At 42.1% G+C, this 15,663-nt stretch overlaps 1 protein-coding gene across 1 annotated transcript in view; it reads right to left on the reverse strand.

Moving 5' to 3' along the window:
• LOC143925685 (dynein axonemal heavy chain 11-like) overlaps positions 1-15,663 on the reverse strand; it is a 701,866-nt gene that overhangs the window by 539,408 nt on the left and 146,795 nt on the right. The window contains exons 20-22 of the mRNA XM_077450147.1: positions 8,692-8,852; positions 5,685-5,841; positions 2,623-2,768 (exon numbers count right to left, since the gene is read on the reverse strand). Of these exons, the coding sequence (XP_077306273.1) occupies positions 2,623-2,768; positions 5,685-5,841; positions 8,692-8,852 (464 nt within the window). The remainder of the gene's footprint in view (positions 1-2,622; positions 2,769-5,684; positions 5,842-8,691; positions 8,853-15,663) is intronic.

Genomic DNA, 15,663 nt, shown 5'->3' on the forward strand with positions numbered 1-15,663 from the left:
ACATTATACTCCTAAATGGAAATACATTTTGAGTTACCATGATCAAACTCTAATGGCGCGTACACACAATCGGTTTTTCCGTCAGAATAAACTCTGACGGTCTTTCCGATGGAGTTCTGCTGAAACGGACTTGCCTACACATGATCACACAAAGTCCATTCGTTCAGAACGCGATGACGTACGACGGGAATAGAAAAAGGAAGTTCAATAGCCAGTAGCCAATAGCTGCCCATTTTTGGTCCGTCGGAATACAAACGAACGGTTTTACCGATAGGCATTGATTCCATCGGAAAGATTTAAAACATGTTCTATTTCTAGGTCCATCAGAATTTTTGAAAAAAAAGTCAGATGAAGCCCACGCACGATCAGAATATCCAATGAAATTATTCCGTCTGACCTTTTCTGCCGGAAAGTCCGGTCATGTGTACATGGCATTAGGTTTTGATCTTGTGTTCTCAATTCTTTACACAGTTAGGAGACTTAGAGCCCTCTTTATAGCTGAGAGGGGATACCATTTTCCACTCTTTGCTGTACACTGCCATGTTAATCCGCACTGGGACCTAAATTTTCTGTCCCGTTTTCAAAATGCAGGCTGTGGTGTTGAGCCTGCAGTGTCTAATGATGTTCTCTCTGCCTAATGCTGCAGAGAGAATTCTGTAATCAGTGTAGATGCCAGTCACACAACTTTGACAAGTCACACAACCAGGCTTTTCTTCTCCAAATGTTTTTTTTTTTCATTCATTGGTAAAACACACAACTTCTAAAGCACAATGCTGTACTTTATTAAAGTGCAGTGTGTATTTTTTTTAAAAGCAATATGGTTGTGGTAAGGCTTTATCATTGCTTTATACACTATATTGTCAAAGGTATTGGGACGCCTGCCTTTACACACGCATAAACTTTAATCAAATCCTAGTCTTAGCCCGTAGGGTTCAATATTGAGTTGGCCCACCCTTTGCAGCTATAACAGCTTCAACTCTTCTGGGAAGGCTGTGCACAAGGTTTAGGAGTGTGTCTATGGAAATGTTTGACCATTCTTCCAGAAGTGCATTTGTGAGGCCAGGCAATTATATGAAAAAGAAGGCCTGGCTCGCAGTTTGTGCTCTAATTCCAAAGGTGTTCTTTCAGGTTGAGGTCAAGACTCTGTGCAGGCCAGTCAAGTTTCTCCACCCCAAACTTGCTCATCCGTGTCTTTATGGACCTGGTTTTGTGCACTGGTGTGCAGTCATGATTTAACAGGAAGGGGTTATCTCCATACTGTTCACACAAATTTGAGAGCATGAAATTGTCCAAAATGTCTTGGTATGCTGATGTCTTAAGGGCAGTGTTAATTTCGTTGACTAAAGTATTTTTTTTACTCGGCTAGACTCGGCTCCTCTCGCAGTCCCGCCCCTGACTGTGAGCAGAGCCCAGTCTAGCCGAGTACACTCAGCTTTCTGTATGCTGGCGCCACTCCCTCCTCTCCTTTCACAATCAGTGGAGATGGGCAGGACTGCGAGAGGAGCTGAGTCTAGCCAAGTAAACTCGACTTTCTCTATGTTGGCAGTGCTCGCTCCTCTCCACTCACAGTCAGCAGAGATCGGCACCAATTTTAAATAATCAGCGGCTGGGCAATGCTGAAAAGAGACTGGCAAGGCTGCAAAGGCACTGGGCAAGGCTGCAAAGGCACTGGGCAAGGCTGCAGTTGGACACTGGGCAAGGATGCAGATGGACACTGGGCAAGGCTGCAATGACACATGGCTGCAGATGGACACTGGACAAGGCTGCAATGATGGACAAGGCCACAGATTGACACTGATAAGGCTGCATTGATGGGCATTTAAATGTACGTTTTTTTCCTTAAACTTCCCTCCTAAAAGTTTTTTTCCTTAAAATTCCCTCCTAAACTTGGGGTGCATGTTATACGCCGGCGCATGTTATACGCTGATAAATACGGTATATATATTTTTTTATCGAATAGAAGCAGCCGGGAACTCCATACCATCAAACTTATTTATTTTCAAGCATTCACAGTGAGTACAGTCAGCAGCAGACTCATTTCAGCAATAAGTCTTGTGCTGTAAATAAGGCTTATCGCCGAAACTAGTCTGCTGCTGACTGTACCGTGAAGGCTTGAAAATAAATACCCTTGATGGTATGGAGTTGCTGGCTGCTTTTATTCGATGACCGTTTGTCTATTGGTGTGTGGGAGGACACCTCAGCTTGGAAACCCTGACTGTAAACTTCTAAAGTAAAACTTTGTTTCCCACTGCTCCGAGCCATACAATCTTTGATCAAAATATATATTTTTTTAACAGAATGAACTAAATTAGATTTATTGGAACTAAGGGGCCAAGTTCAACCCCTGAAAAACAACTCAACATCATAATCCCCCTCCACCAAATGACTTCGACCAGTATGTAAAATGCAATACCAAATTAACCAAACAGATTTAATTTTAGTGCAGTCAGATAACTCATCGTCTCAGGTTTAAACATCCTCAGCTGCTTTTCATGCTGTCTTATGGAATAAATCCCTTTCATTTTAGTTTATTATTATTATTATTGTATTTGTTTGTTTGTTTTTTGCACTATTTACAGAGATTAATTATACACTTTTAAATAGAAAGAGAAAGTACTTTACCTTTTCTTGTTGTGCCGAATAGCATCTTGAATTGTCTTGACTTGTACAGCAATTACTGATAACACTTCGACCGAAATTCGATTGAATTCATCAAAGCAGCCCCAAACTCCAGTCTGGCACAAGCCTTTGTAGATATTTCCTAAGGACTGATGAATAAATATTTACAGTGTGTTCATACTTATGGTTCCTAAACATGAAGACGTTTGATCATTCCTGCAGATCAGGCCCCTAAAGTGTTTTGTATATAAAGCCAAAATATTTTTTCTCTTTTTGTTATGGATAGAGTAGAGAAGAGTTAGAACGTCAGTTGACCACTGTCATTGGGGTTGGAAATGAAAGAAAATGCAAAATTTTGAGTTTCCACCAAAACAGGAATGGAGGAGAAAATCTTTCAGTGGGGGCACGACTGTCACTTGATTTCCCTTAATTTGAGAGAATTCCTCTCACTTCCAGTTTTGTCTGCAGGACTGGAAGTGAAGAGAAATCCCTCTAATAGGACACAGATGGCAAAAATATTGATTATATACTTTTACAATGTTTGTGTATTGTACATTTATCATAGTATGTTATCATGAGGTAAAATAATGAACAAATTAAAAATGACTCATCCATCTTAATGAATTGAGCCTGTTGTGACAATAATCACCGGCTATGAAACTGGGTCCTCAGCAGTTTGGTGTGGGAGGGGCGGCTGAATTCTAGCTAGGCATACCTATTACATCCTTGCTCTGTAATTTTTTAACGGAACCACTTCAAACCTTTTTTTCCTGCTCTCCTTTACAGACACCACATTGAGGTTTTCGCCAGCCAGAAGCTATTGTTAGTCCCTGTACACACGGTCGGACATTCTGCCAACCAAATCCGTTGGATTTTGTCCGACGGATTTTGTCCGACGGATTGTGTCCGAAACTGTTGCATACACACGGTCGGACCAAGTTGTCGGAAAATCCGATCGTTCAGAACGTGATGACGTTATTTCGTTACGATGGGACTACGTTCAGGCTAGTAGCCAATAGCTTTAGTGTAGGAATTTGATCTGAGCATGCGTGGCACTTTGTCCGATCAGAATTCTCTACACATGATCGGAGTATGTCCGATCGGACCAGTTTGTCGGAAAATATTTCCAAAAAGTTGGAAAATTGGGTCCGACGGATATTTCGACAGAATCAGTCCGATGCATACCACACACAGTCGAATTATCCGACAACACGGTCCGATAGGACACATTCCGACGGATTCTCCGACCGTGTGTACAAGGGCTAAGGAGCAATAACCCAATCTACTGGCTTAAGGAAACGACTTTTACAATCAAAATGCTGCAGAAAATGAATAGCTACAGCTATGTGCATGAGGTGAAATCAATTGATCTGCTTGGTAATGCTTTTAGTGAACTGATAAAAATCAATATTTGATTAGAAAAAGAATGAACATTAATGAAAACGCTTCATGATGAATCAATGCAATGGTTTTGTTATATTGTAATTAGTTGCAGCTATTACAAGTAGAACACATTTAATAATAAATTTAAAAATATATAAATTCCTTCCTATTGGACCCTTGTTTAACTCCCACTTCCCTCGTGCTTGTTTTTATTTTTTTATTTTTTTTTCTTTAATATCCTTCATAAGTACGTTTTACATTTTTCTTTGTTCTTTTGTTATAGTATTGTGTGAAAAAAATACAAAACCCTTTTAAAAATACCTACATTTTATTCATAAATAACTTAATTGTGGTTTGTCGCAGAAACATAACTGTAGCAGGGTGGCAAGTGGGACAAATCATAGATGTGCACTTTTTCTGTATCTACAGAAGCATTTGTTAATTTAAAACTATCACTCAATACATATAGAAATATGTATTTTTATTCTGTTTTAATTTATCACATTTGAAAAAAAATTAATAAACAATCATTTTTAAAGTGGAGGTCCGCCCACCGCTGCAATAATTAAAAGCCAGCAGCTGCACATACTGCAGCTGCTAACTTTGAATAATCGGACACTTACCTGTCCTGGAGTCCAGCAATGTCGGCACTGCAGCTGATGTTGCTGTCAGGTGCATGCCACCTCCATTGTGAGTAAGGGAATCCGGCCGTGGGAACCCTACTGCCCATACACAATGCTCCGCTCCTCTCTCCTACTGGCCCGGCGGCCTGGGAAGGAGGACGAAGGAGAAGGAAGCCCAGGCGGTGACGTCAATACCCGCAGCTGAGGCTTCTGGAAGTGGCAACAGGATACCTGTGAAAGATAGGTATCCTGCCCCCCCCCCTCCCCGAAAGGTTCCAAATGTGGCACCGGAGGGGGGAAGGAGAACAACGAGCGGAAGTTCCACTTTTGGGTGGAACTCTGCTTTAATATGCTTTTTTAAATAGTGTTATTGCTAAATCAATAGGCCGACAGTAGAAATGTGAAAATTAATCTGGTCCATATGGTGTAAGTAGATGAGAGAACTGAAGTGCACAATGATTAATGAGAACACCTATAACATTTAACCACCAACAGGGAAGCATGATGAATTAACTTTTAGGGCCAGTTCACATCAGAAAAGGAGTGTTCCATGCATGTTTCTTGCACCTCGTTCAAAATGCACTGGCTTTGCAATCTGCTGCAGGTTCCAATACATTGTTATTGGCACCCCCAAACACAGTGTGTACCATGTGATTTGGTGCGGCATGTTTTCAAAAGTAGTCCATGTAGTAATTTTAGTGAACTGGCCCTTACAGGAAATGATTTTCATACAGAATAAATTCAGGTGCCTATAGCGCTGGATCTATTGACTGTTATGATGTGGTTTGTATTGAAGGTTATTTCTACTCTATTTTCTCATTGTATGATTGGTTTGAATTTCCCAGGTTTGTGACAGGTTTATGTAATCAGTTCAGAAGTAAAGGAATAGTAAAAGAGTTTTTAGCTTGGGAGATTAAAGTCCAAATTATCTGCTCTTATTGTTTAGTTTTGTTACATTTATATTGTCGGAATAGTTCAGATTGTTAAACAAAACACTGCAATGTATGGGTATCTTTATTACTGTAAGAATAGAAGTGTCAATTTACATTTATATCATACCTTATAGTCCATTTGCTCAGAACAGTTAAACACATAGACCATAATTCCCAATGAGCGGCCCAGATCTTTGGTAGTTTCTGTCTTCCCTGTTCCAGCAGGACCAGAGAGCGCTCCACTCATAGACAGGTGTAGAGCTTGAGTTAACGTTATATAACATCTGAAAATGGATCAGTTTATTCATTACACATTTTTACACAATTTATTCAATAAACAGATCTCATCAAATATGGGCAAGCTTTAATTAAGTTATTTTTTCCTCCCCAGGTCACTTTACGGTGCAAAGGTGAAAGTTTAATTTTCTTTTTTCATGGCTCATGAATCTAAATAGCAAAGAAATTTAAAACACATTAGACCCCTTTCACACTGGGGCATTTTTCATGCACTTTTAGGCTAAAAATAGCACTTGTAAAGCACCTGGAAAAACGCCTCCCCTGTGTGAGAGACCGAGTGCTTTTACACTGGGGTGGTGTGCTTGCAAGACGTTAGAAAAAGTCCTGCAAGCAGCATCTTTGGGGCGGTGGAGGAGCGTTGTATACACCACTCTTCCACCACCCCTGCCAATTGAAATGAATGTGTACCACTGCCAAAGCGCCTGCAAAGAGCTTCGGCAGCGGTGCTTTTCAGATGCTTTACCGATAATGCGGCCCGTTGTCAGTATGGAAGGGGTCTTAAGGATGTTTGGTGGCAGCCATCTCTGACCACCTTTATGTTAATTTTCTTGTTCCTTGGCTGTCATGCATACTTGACAGCTTCCATACATTTAGGCCTTGTTTACATCTGGAGTTGTGGGGGAGTAAAAACATGCGGAGGAACCATCTTTTTACCAACCCCAAATGCTACCCCTTAACCTGAAAAGGCAGCAGACAGGGTGTACATGAGATCGGTATGGGGTGGTGTGGGTTATTTTAGGGGTTGAAACAGGCAGTGAGGAGGCAAAATAACACCTCCTAACTGTTTGTCAAACTCCAATGCTCACAAATGGCCCAACGGTTGTGTAAACAAACCTTTAGAGTCACCAACCTTAAACAAGTTATGCATATCAGGAGTACTAATTTCACTCTGATATACTAATCTGCAATCTTGTTTTGTATCAGTGAGTTTGAAAGTACTGAAGCTAAAAGATCAGCATGACAACCAAGCAACAGCATTTTCAAAAAAAAGCCCAACAATGACAGCCCGTGTAGGTTTCCTTTAAGGGTAAAAAGAAATGGGCAATATGCCTGATTCTCACCTTACAATTTCACTACCCCAAGCCTGTGTGTATCTGCAACAAATCTGAGCCTAAATAGTTAAGAGTATTTAATAAAATCATTCTCCAACTTATACATAGATTTAGGAGGTCTCCAAACTGCGGCCCGAGGACCAGATGTTGCACTTTTGCTTGCTTGTTTATCTGGCCCTTGGGCCACTATTCCATCCAATGACACCAACGATGGGACACAATTCCTTTCATTGACATCAACGATGGGGCACAATTCCTCCCACTGACATCATCAAAAGGGCACACTTCCTCCCACGGACAACAATGATGGGGCACAATTCATTCCATTGACACCAATGATGGGGCACATTTCCTTCCATGACACCACTGGTGGGGCATAATTCCTTCCATTGATATCAACAATGGGTCACTTATACTCCACTGACACCAATGAAAAGGCAAAATTCCTCCCACTGACACCAATAATGGGGCAGAGTTATTCCATTGACACCAATGATGGGGCACTATTCCTTCAACTGACACCAACAATTGGGCCCTATTGCTTCCACTGACATCAACGATGGGGCACTGGTCCTCCCACTGTCACTAAAGATAGGTGCCATGACATTTTCTACTTCCGTTAGTGCCATGACATTTTCTAATCCCACTGACCCTAGTCCGACCTCCCTAAAGCCTGAAAGACAGTAGACCGGCCCTTTGTTTAGAAAGATTGGAGACCCTTGTTTCAGACAATAGGAATGTCACTAGCAGCACACTCAGGCCTCATCAGTGTGTCCCCGGTAAATATTTTCTTATACAGCTTGCCAGAAAAATGCATTTCTTTTAATGAAGCCTGTTCTCAACAATGCAATTTGTAGCAAAGTGTTAAAAATAAATCCTGCATGATACAATTTGGATGTGTTGATCTGCAAAAATGTAGGAAAAGCTTTTTATGGACTGCCCATATAAAGGTATTACTTGTTGGCAACCCTGTATCGGACAAAGAGGTGTTCCCATGCACAGTATTTAGCAACTGAGTGCTGCAGTCTCAACTTCTAACAGGATTAAAATAAAAGGTGAAATATTATCTAATTAAAAAACAAACGCTTAAAGCAGAGTTCTGCCCAAAAAAAAGTCAGCAGCCACAAAAAATGTAGATGCTGACTTTTATTTAATCAGACACTCACCTGTCCCATGGTCCAGCGATGGGGGCATACAAAGCCCCGCTCCTCCCCCCTCCTCTCCACGGCGCGGGCATTCTTACTGGGGGCTCCCTGGCTGTGGCTTCACAGCTGGGAACGCACTGCAAATGCACGAATCGCGCTGCGTGCTGTGAATGGCCGGGCAATCTTCTGGCACCTTTGACATGTCCTAGAAGATTGCATGGAGGGAAGGTGGAGAGGTTAACTTCCTTCTGGATCCATGGAGCCCGGGAGGAAGTGGGAGCTGAATGCCTCTAAAAAAAAAGGGTATCCTCACCCCCCCTCCAAAAAAAGACATGCTAAATGTGGCATGTCAGGAGGTCACCATCACTTAAAGTGGAAGTTCCATTTTTGGGTGGAACTCCATTTTAAATGGGTAAGAAATATTTTTTGCATAATATAAAGGGATCCCAATCGAAATTTAGTCGAACCTCACTATTCCTAGAAATACTTTGATACAGATAGTTACATGGAAAAGTCTGCGTTTACACAGCAACAGTAATAAAATCGATTTTCTATTTGTTTAGCTATTGAAAAGCACGCGCCCTAGAAATACTGCCTCACATTAATTCTGTAACTGAAAAGGTGGCTATTCTATCCGAACCTGTCAGTGAGCGGTGTGATCACCAGACGAGGTGTGTTACCGAGATATTCATAGGAATAACAGAACTGAGCATCGCAGATATTAATAAAACATTCCTTGGTGCCTTCATCCCACCGGTGCCGCAGTTGTGACAGCCAAGCAAAAGCCTGCCCATTGGACACCTGCAATAAATAAACAAATAAATAAAATACAATAAAGAATTTATAACAGATACTGTTTATAGAAAAGTCCCAAACCCCCCTGTCAGTGTCTTAATACTATTCATATATAGCAAATGAAGGCAATCGCAGTAGTACACTTACATGCCTAGAAGTATTTTTGTAAAAAGCTAAACTGAACAGATGTTAGTTTTCAGGAGAATTGGACCCATTCACACTGCAGTCAGTCAAGGAAGTGTTAAAAACTGTAGATACACCCAGCTGAGACTTTTTACGACTATTCTTGCAATAGGAAAGCAGGTAATATATTTAATTTAGCAGCTCTGTAGTGCTTGATACCTGTATGTCACAGTCACTGCAGCCATCCCTAGCTTGATGGGGCCAAAAACACTTGCATAGGCTCCAAATTAGCACTACCAATTATTGGTTTCTGAGTCTCCTAATGGGAATATCTTACCAATCTTAGTTTTCCCATTTAAAAATGTATGTGCTTTTGACCATTTCCTAATTCCCATCTGTCCCGACTTAGCTGTGCTTCCGACTCAGTTTTAGCTTTAAATTTGGTTCTGATGGCTGGCTTTTTCACATTTCTATAGTAGATTAACCTCCCTGGCGGTATGGTTATTTCGGATTTTAGGTGCTGAAAGCGGTACCATTATTTTGCATGAAAATTTGGTGTTTTAGATTGTAGTCCTGTAATTCTAGCAGACATCCCGGGTATGATAAAGTTTGATATAAATTATAATATAATAAATAATTATAAATAATTGTACCAAATAATAATATAACAATAATAAAAATTATGCAATAATGTAATCAAATCAAAAACACTGAAATTTGCTCAGTTGCAGAATTGTCACTGCCATTACTTTTCAGTATTTGATGACGGATCTCCGCACAAATCGATATCCCTCAATTCTGCGAGTGATTCTAATTTATTATCGCTGTTTTCTAGCTGGTCTAAAATCATTTTTGATGTAAAGGGACAGTTTTGGTTGCTATGGACAATCTCCAATTTCCAGGCATAAAGAACAGTTTTTATAATATAAAACTGCATGCAGGACACTGGGCAGACCACTAGGGACAAAGGGGATGTGAAATAATTACATACAGCAATGTAAACTGTAAGATTACATTATACTGTATGTATACTGTGTGTTTTACTTTTTGAATTTGGCGCCGATCTCCATCCCTGTGCATCGCAACGCTCACAGGGCACGGAGATCGGCGATGTGATGAATCAAGCTCGTACAGCGTGGGGACATCGCTGGATCCAATACTGTCAGGGGGGTTAACCCAGCTTGACAGCTGACACTGTATCCTCTCATCTCTTGTATCTGTCCTATTTATGACTTTTATTCACTGGAACTGTTTCTTGTAGTAATGCCCTTTTTGGGGTTTTTCAACTCTACTACTTGTCAGCTTCCTGTTACTACTGGGTAAAAATTACCTTTAGATTTTACAATGCTCCACATAACACCTTCACACACCTGATTACTGATAAGGTCATTTTCACACTAATGCGATTTTCCTGCATTTTTACCTTGCAAGAAAAACACAAGAAAAAATGCCCATTAAATCCTAAGGGACTCTTCACACCACTGCAATGGGGGTGGGTGCATTTTTAAAAGTCCTACATGCTACATCTTTGGTGTAGTTTCAAAGCAAAAACACAGCTCCCTATTGGAATGAATGGAAAATGCATCAAAAACACACTGTGTTTTTCACTTTTGGTCAGTTTTTGGTCCATTTTTGAGTCACATTTTTCACAGGTGCACCCAATCACTGGAAATGCATCTAAAACACATATGTGTTTTTACAGCGATTTTGCTTCAGAAAGCAGTCTAAAGTACATCCAGTTGCTTTGAAAGTTGTCTGCCACAGGTGAGCAGTACTGTAGCAGTTGTTGGAACTCTACGCTAACGTCTCATTATACTGGATGACTGTGGGGTTGATTTACTAAAACTGAAGAGTGCAAAATCTGGTGCAGCTGTGTATGGTAGTCAATCAGCTTCTAACTTTTCCTTGCTCAATTAAGCTTTGACAATAAAACCTGGAAGCTGTTTGGTTTCTATGCAGAGCTGCACCAGATATTGCACATTCCAGTTTTAGTAAATCAACCCCTGGCATGTCTAATGAAGGAACAATTGTTTAGGTTATAAACTTTCTCTGCTTATTATGACATGCTCAGCTGTTTGGGGTACAATCTAGTATTAAAATCCTGCAATGTCTGCAAACGCCCAATGATGAAAGCCAATATTTAAATAATTCTCCAAATGGACAGCAGTTTTCCTAAAATTAAAACAGGATTATTTGAAAGCTAGTATTAACCACAAATACTAAGTATTCTCTAATTATTTTCCAAACATAATACAAACACTGTAAATAGAAAATTACTATGCTGCGCTATCTCCTAACATTAGTTCCAACAAATACTTTTAAAGTGCCTACTTTAAAATGATGAGAAAAATAATAATAATAACAATAAATAATAATAAAAAAAACTTGATAAACTAACAAAAATGATAATATATTCCAAAACTGTATAGAGTTTTTTGATTGCTATGATTATAAATTCTGTGTTAAATTTCACATTCCACAGACAATATAAAAATAATAAGCAAACTAATAAACGTTAAATATATGGTGCCACAAACGTGAATCATAAAGTGCTATAGTGCATATAACAGTGACGTTCTAAGGGTTCCCCCTGATGAAGATATGAGTTTCTCTTGTATCGCCACATGTAGGGGTGGGGACAGGACGGTGTAGGAAGCAGCTGGTCTGCTCCACAGAGAACAGACATACGCCCTCAATCAAAACCCAGCGTTTTAAGGTACAATAAAGACTGGTGTATTTAATGCACCTAAACCAAGTGAGTACCCTGTACTGGGGCTTTTTTGCTTGTACAATAAAATTGTGTTAAACGGTATCATGCTATAGAGTCTCATTCTACTGTTTGTATTTGAGGATACAGCATCAGTGAGCAGTCTGGATCCATACAGCTAACTTCCTGATATGCGGTTTTGACCAAACTTAATTGTGAGGTCACATGCTCTAAGGTGAGCGGCCATTGCCTGAATGTGGGGAGCACCTGAGTGTGGACACCGCAACACATTATTTTCACGTTTTTATGAAGTCACCATTATACCTTTAATAAGGACTATATACCGATTAGGTTGGACTGATTTGCTTTTGATTAGAACGTCACTGTTATATGCACTACAGCAGATTATGATTCACATTTGTGGCACCATATATTTAAATTTTATTTAGTTTGCTTATTATTTTTATTTTGTCTGTGGAATGTGAAATTTAACATAGAATTTATCATCACAGCAATCAAAAAACTCTATTTCCTGGCCAGCCTCACGTCAGCACACAATGGGTTAACCCCTTCCTCCAGTCTCTCAGTACCACCTTCTCTTAGCTGATAAAAGGGAGCCCCTCCTCCCCTGCCCTTGTTCCTTTTTTTTGGTCAGACTCCAGGCCACCATGCTCGTGGATTAGACTACACCCCCCTACCGAACCTACCCACCCAGGTTCAAGCCTCTCCTGGGATCGGAAGGTCCAGAACAATAAAGGTAGTTCCTTTTATCACACTGGACGCTCCATGTGCAGGAGCCATGCGGGCATACTAAGGCTTAAAGAGCTTACAATTTTTAGGATGTGGTGTTGCTGTAGTATTGTGCTTTCCTTTCCTGCTTTTTAGGAGCTGTGTTTTCTGTCAGTCGGTGATGACCTCACAGGGGGTCGGGGCTGTGGGGCTATAAAGCCTGGAAAGCCAGAAGCTCCAGTGCTGTTTTCAACAGCTAGTGAGAGAGCTATACTGGTGCGTTTTCCTTCACAGTGGGGGAGGGGTGGCTGGGCTGTGTCAGTGTTTACTGAGCCATGATCACAAAATGCATTGTGTTTACAGCTTTTCAGATACCCTACAAATCTGCTGCCACCCTGAGTGACTCCATATCCAGTATTAAAGCGGGAGTCCACCGGGACTCCGTGTTTTTTTTTTTTTTTAAAGCCAGCAGCTACAAATACTGCAGCTGCTGACTTTTAAAATAGTTACACTTACCTGTCCAGCGCGCCCGCGATGTCGGCACCCGAAGCCGATCTGTAGATCGTCACTCGGGTGCTGCCGCCGCCATCTTGGGTATGGGAATCAGGAAATGGAGCCTTTCGGCTTCATTTCCCGGTTCCCTACTGCGCATGCGCGAGTTGCGCTGCGCAATAAGGACGGTCCCCACTGCCTCTGGGATCTGTGTGTTTCCCAGCAGGCAGCGGGGCACTTGTGGAAGGGGGTGGGCACTTGCGGAAAGGGGCGTAATCTACGCCCCTTTCCGCAGAGAGCTATCCCGGAAGTGGGTGCAGTTACCTGGATTATCCAGGTAACTGCACCCCCCTCCCCCCTGAAAGGTGCCAATTGTGGCGCCGGAGGGGGGGAGGATTCCGATGAGCGGAAGGTCCATTTTAGGGTGGACCTCCGCTTTAAGGTTTATTACGTTTTTTCCTTTAAAGAGCCAGTAAAAAAAAAAAAAAAGCGATAGAAAAGAAACGTCTTTTTTCTTATTTCTATATCCTGTCTTTTGTTGCTTTAGTATGAGCTCACCACAGCCCCAAAGTGCACGAAGATCGTCGGAAAGGTAGGAGGGGTCTACGGGGGCCACAAAACAAAAGAGTGCAACACCAGCCTAATAAGGTGTTTTGTCTTTATAGGAGCAGAAGTCCTAAAAAAAGACAGTCGCGGAAGATAAAGTCCCGCCACCGTTCTAAATCTCCGCATGCATCTGGGTCACACACAGGACATAGACCCCAAGCAATGGGCAGTCCAAGCCGCAAAAATGCTCAGACAGCTAGGGCGGCAGAACAAAGTGCGACAAGAGGCCGTCCCCCCGAAGGCATCTGCTGGGCTTGTTTAGCGCCAGCCGCCCCTGAAAAGCTCTCGTGTGCAGAATGCATAAGAGATGTAGCCACAGATAGAGAAACAGAGGCACGTAGGACAAAAGACTATATTCAGGAGGCAGTGACAGAGAGTATGCAGGTGGTCGCAGTGCCTCCGGGACTAAGCCTAGAGCCAAGAACACATCTAAGCAGAAGCAAGACGCATCACCAGGGCTTGAAATATCTTCAGGAGATTCTTCAGACTCTGATGAACCGTTGGAATATTTGTTTGACTTCCAACTCATAGACCCTTACATTGTAGCAGTGAAGGGGGCCATAGACTGGGATCAAGACACTCAGCCTCTGGAAAAAATTTAAGATATTTCCCTAACTTGAAAAGGCAAGGGGCAACCTTCCCATTCATGATGGAGATCCACAAATTATGCGATGAGGAATGGGGAAAGACAGAAGGGAATGCGAACATACAAAATCCCTTTTTAAGATTATAGCCATTTAACACCCCAGATGCTGCCTTTTGGGAGTCACCTCCAGGGGTAGATGTGGCCTTGCAGCGCCTAGCAAGGCAGGTGCCCCTGCCATTGCAGATTTCTACAACCTTCAGAGACCCAATGGACAGACGCACAGACACAGATCTAAAGAAGATCTATTTAACTGCTGGAGCAGCTTGTCGCCCGGCCATAGCCTTAACTTCAATCTCCAGGGCGCTGAAGGGCTAGGTCACAAATGTGGAGATGGCCCTGAAGTCTGACGTAGAGACGGCCAGAATCACTTCAGCAATGGAGGAACTTTATCTCTCAGCCACCTTTTTGGCAGAAGCCTCTATAGACCTAGTAAAACTGCTTGCAAGAATTATGATGTTTTCAGTAATGGCAAAAAGGGCCCTATGGTTATGCCATTGGGTGGCAGACAGTACCTCGAAACAGGCACATTGTAACATTCCATACAAGGGCAAGATGCTTTTCGTGGACACCCTGGAGGAAGCTATTAAACGAACTACTGGAGGGAAGTCAGGTCTGCTACCACAGAGATCCAAAAGGAGACGGCAAACCGCTTGGTCAGGCCAATCAGAGTTCAGAAGGTTGCAGGAGGCCAGTTCATATAGACCAGGCCGAGAATATACAAGACCCCAATGGAGAGGCTCACAAAGCTCCTTTCTTCGGAACGTGAAGGCTAAGGCCGCTAAGAAACCGGAGAAGTCCTTTTGACGGGTTGACCGCCCATCACCCCCAGGTGGGTGCCAGGTTGGCATCCTTTTGGAAGGTATGGGCGGAGAAGGTCAAGGACCAATGGGTCCAGAAAACGGTCAAGCGAGGGTGCAAGATAATGTTTCGAGAAAAACCACCGGGCATCTTTGTCCAGACAGAATGGCCACAAGATCAGAAGAAACGAAGGTGCTTACAAGAATATGTGACCGAATTACTTCAGAAAGAGGCAATCTAGCCGGTTTCTGTAAAGCAGCAGGGAACTGGGGTTTACTCCCCAATTTTTCTGGTACCCAAAGCCGTCGGAGGTCTCAGACTTAAGATCTCTAAACCACTACATCGATCCCAAGACATTTAGGATGGAATCAATATTTACAATTATATCAATTCTGCAACCAGGGGACTGGCTAATATCAGTCGATTTAGCAGATGCCAACTTCATGTCCCAATCAACAGGCATCACCAAAGATACCTGAGTTTCATGGTAGGGGAAGATCATTTCCAGTTCAAATGTCTTCCCTTAGGAATCAGCACAGCACCTCGAGTCTTTTCCAAGATCTTGCTAGCTACCCTCACTGTTATACATTTGAGGGGCATAAAAATTTTCCACTACTTAGACGACATCTTGGTAGTGGCCCTTACAATGGAAGAGTTAACGGCACAAGGCGAAGTGGTGCTGAAAATTCTATCCGAATTCGCTGGATTATCAACAA

This window comes from Lithobates pipiens, unplaced genomic scaffold (assembly GCF_037356315.1).
Source record: "Lithobates pipiens isolate NorthernLeopardFrog02 unplaced genomic scaffold, aLitPip1_a1.2 Scaffold_22, whole genome shotgun sequence".
NCBI classification, from domain to species: domain Eukaryota; kingdom Metazoa; phylum Chordata; class Amphibia; order Anura; family Ranidae; genus Lithobates; species Lithobates pipiens.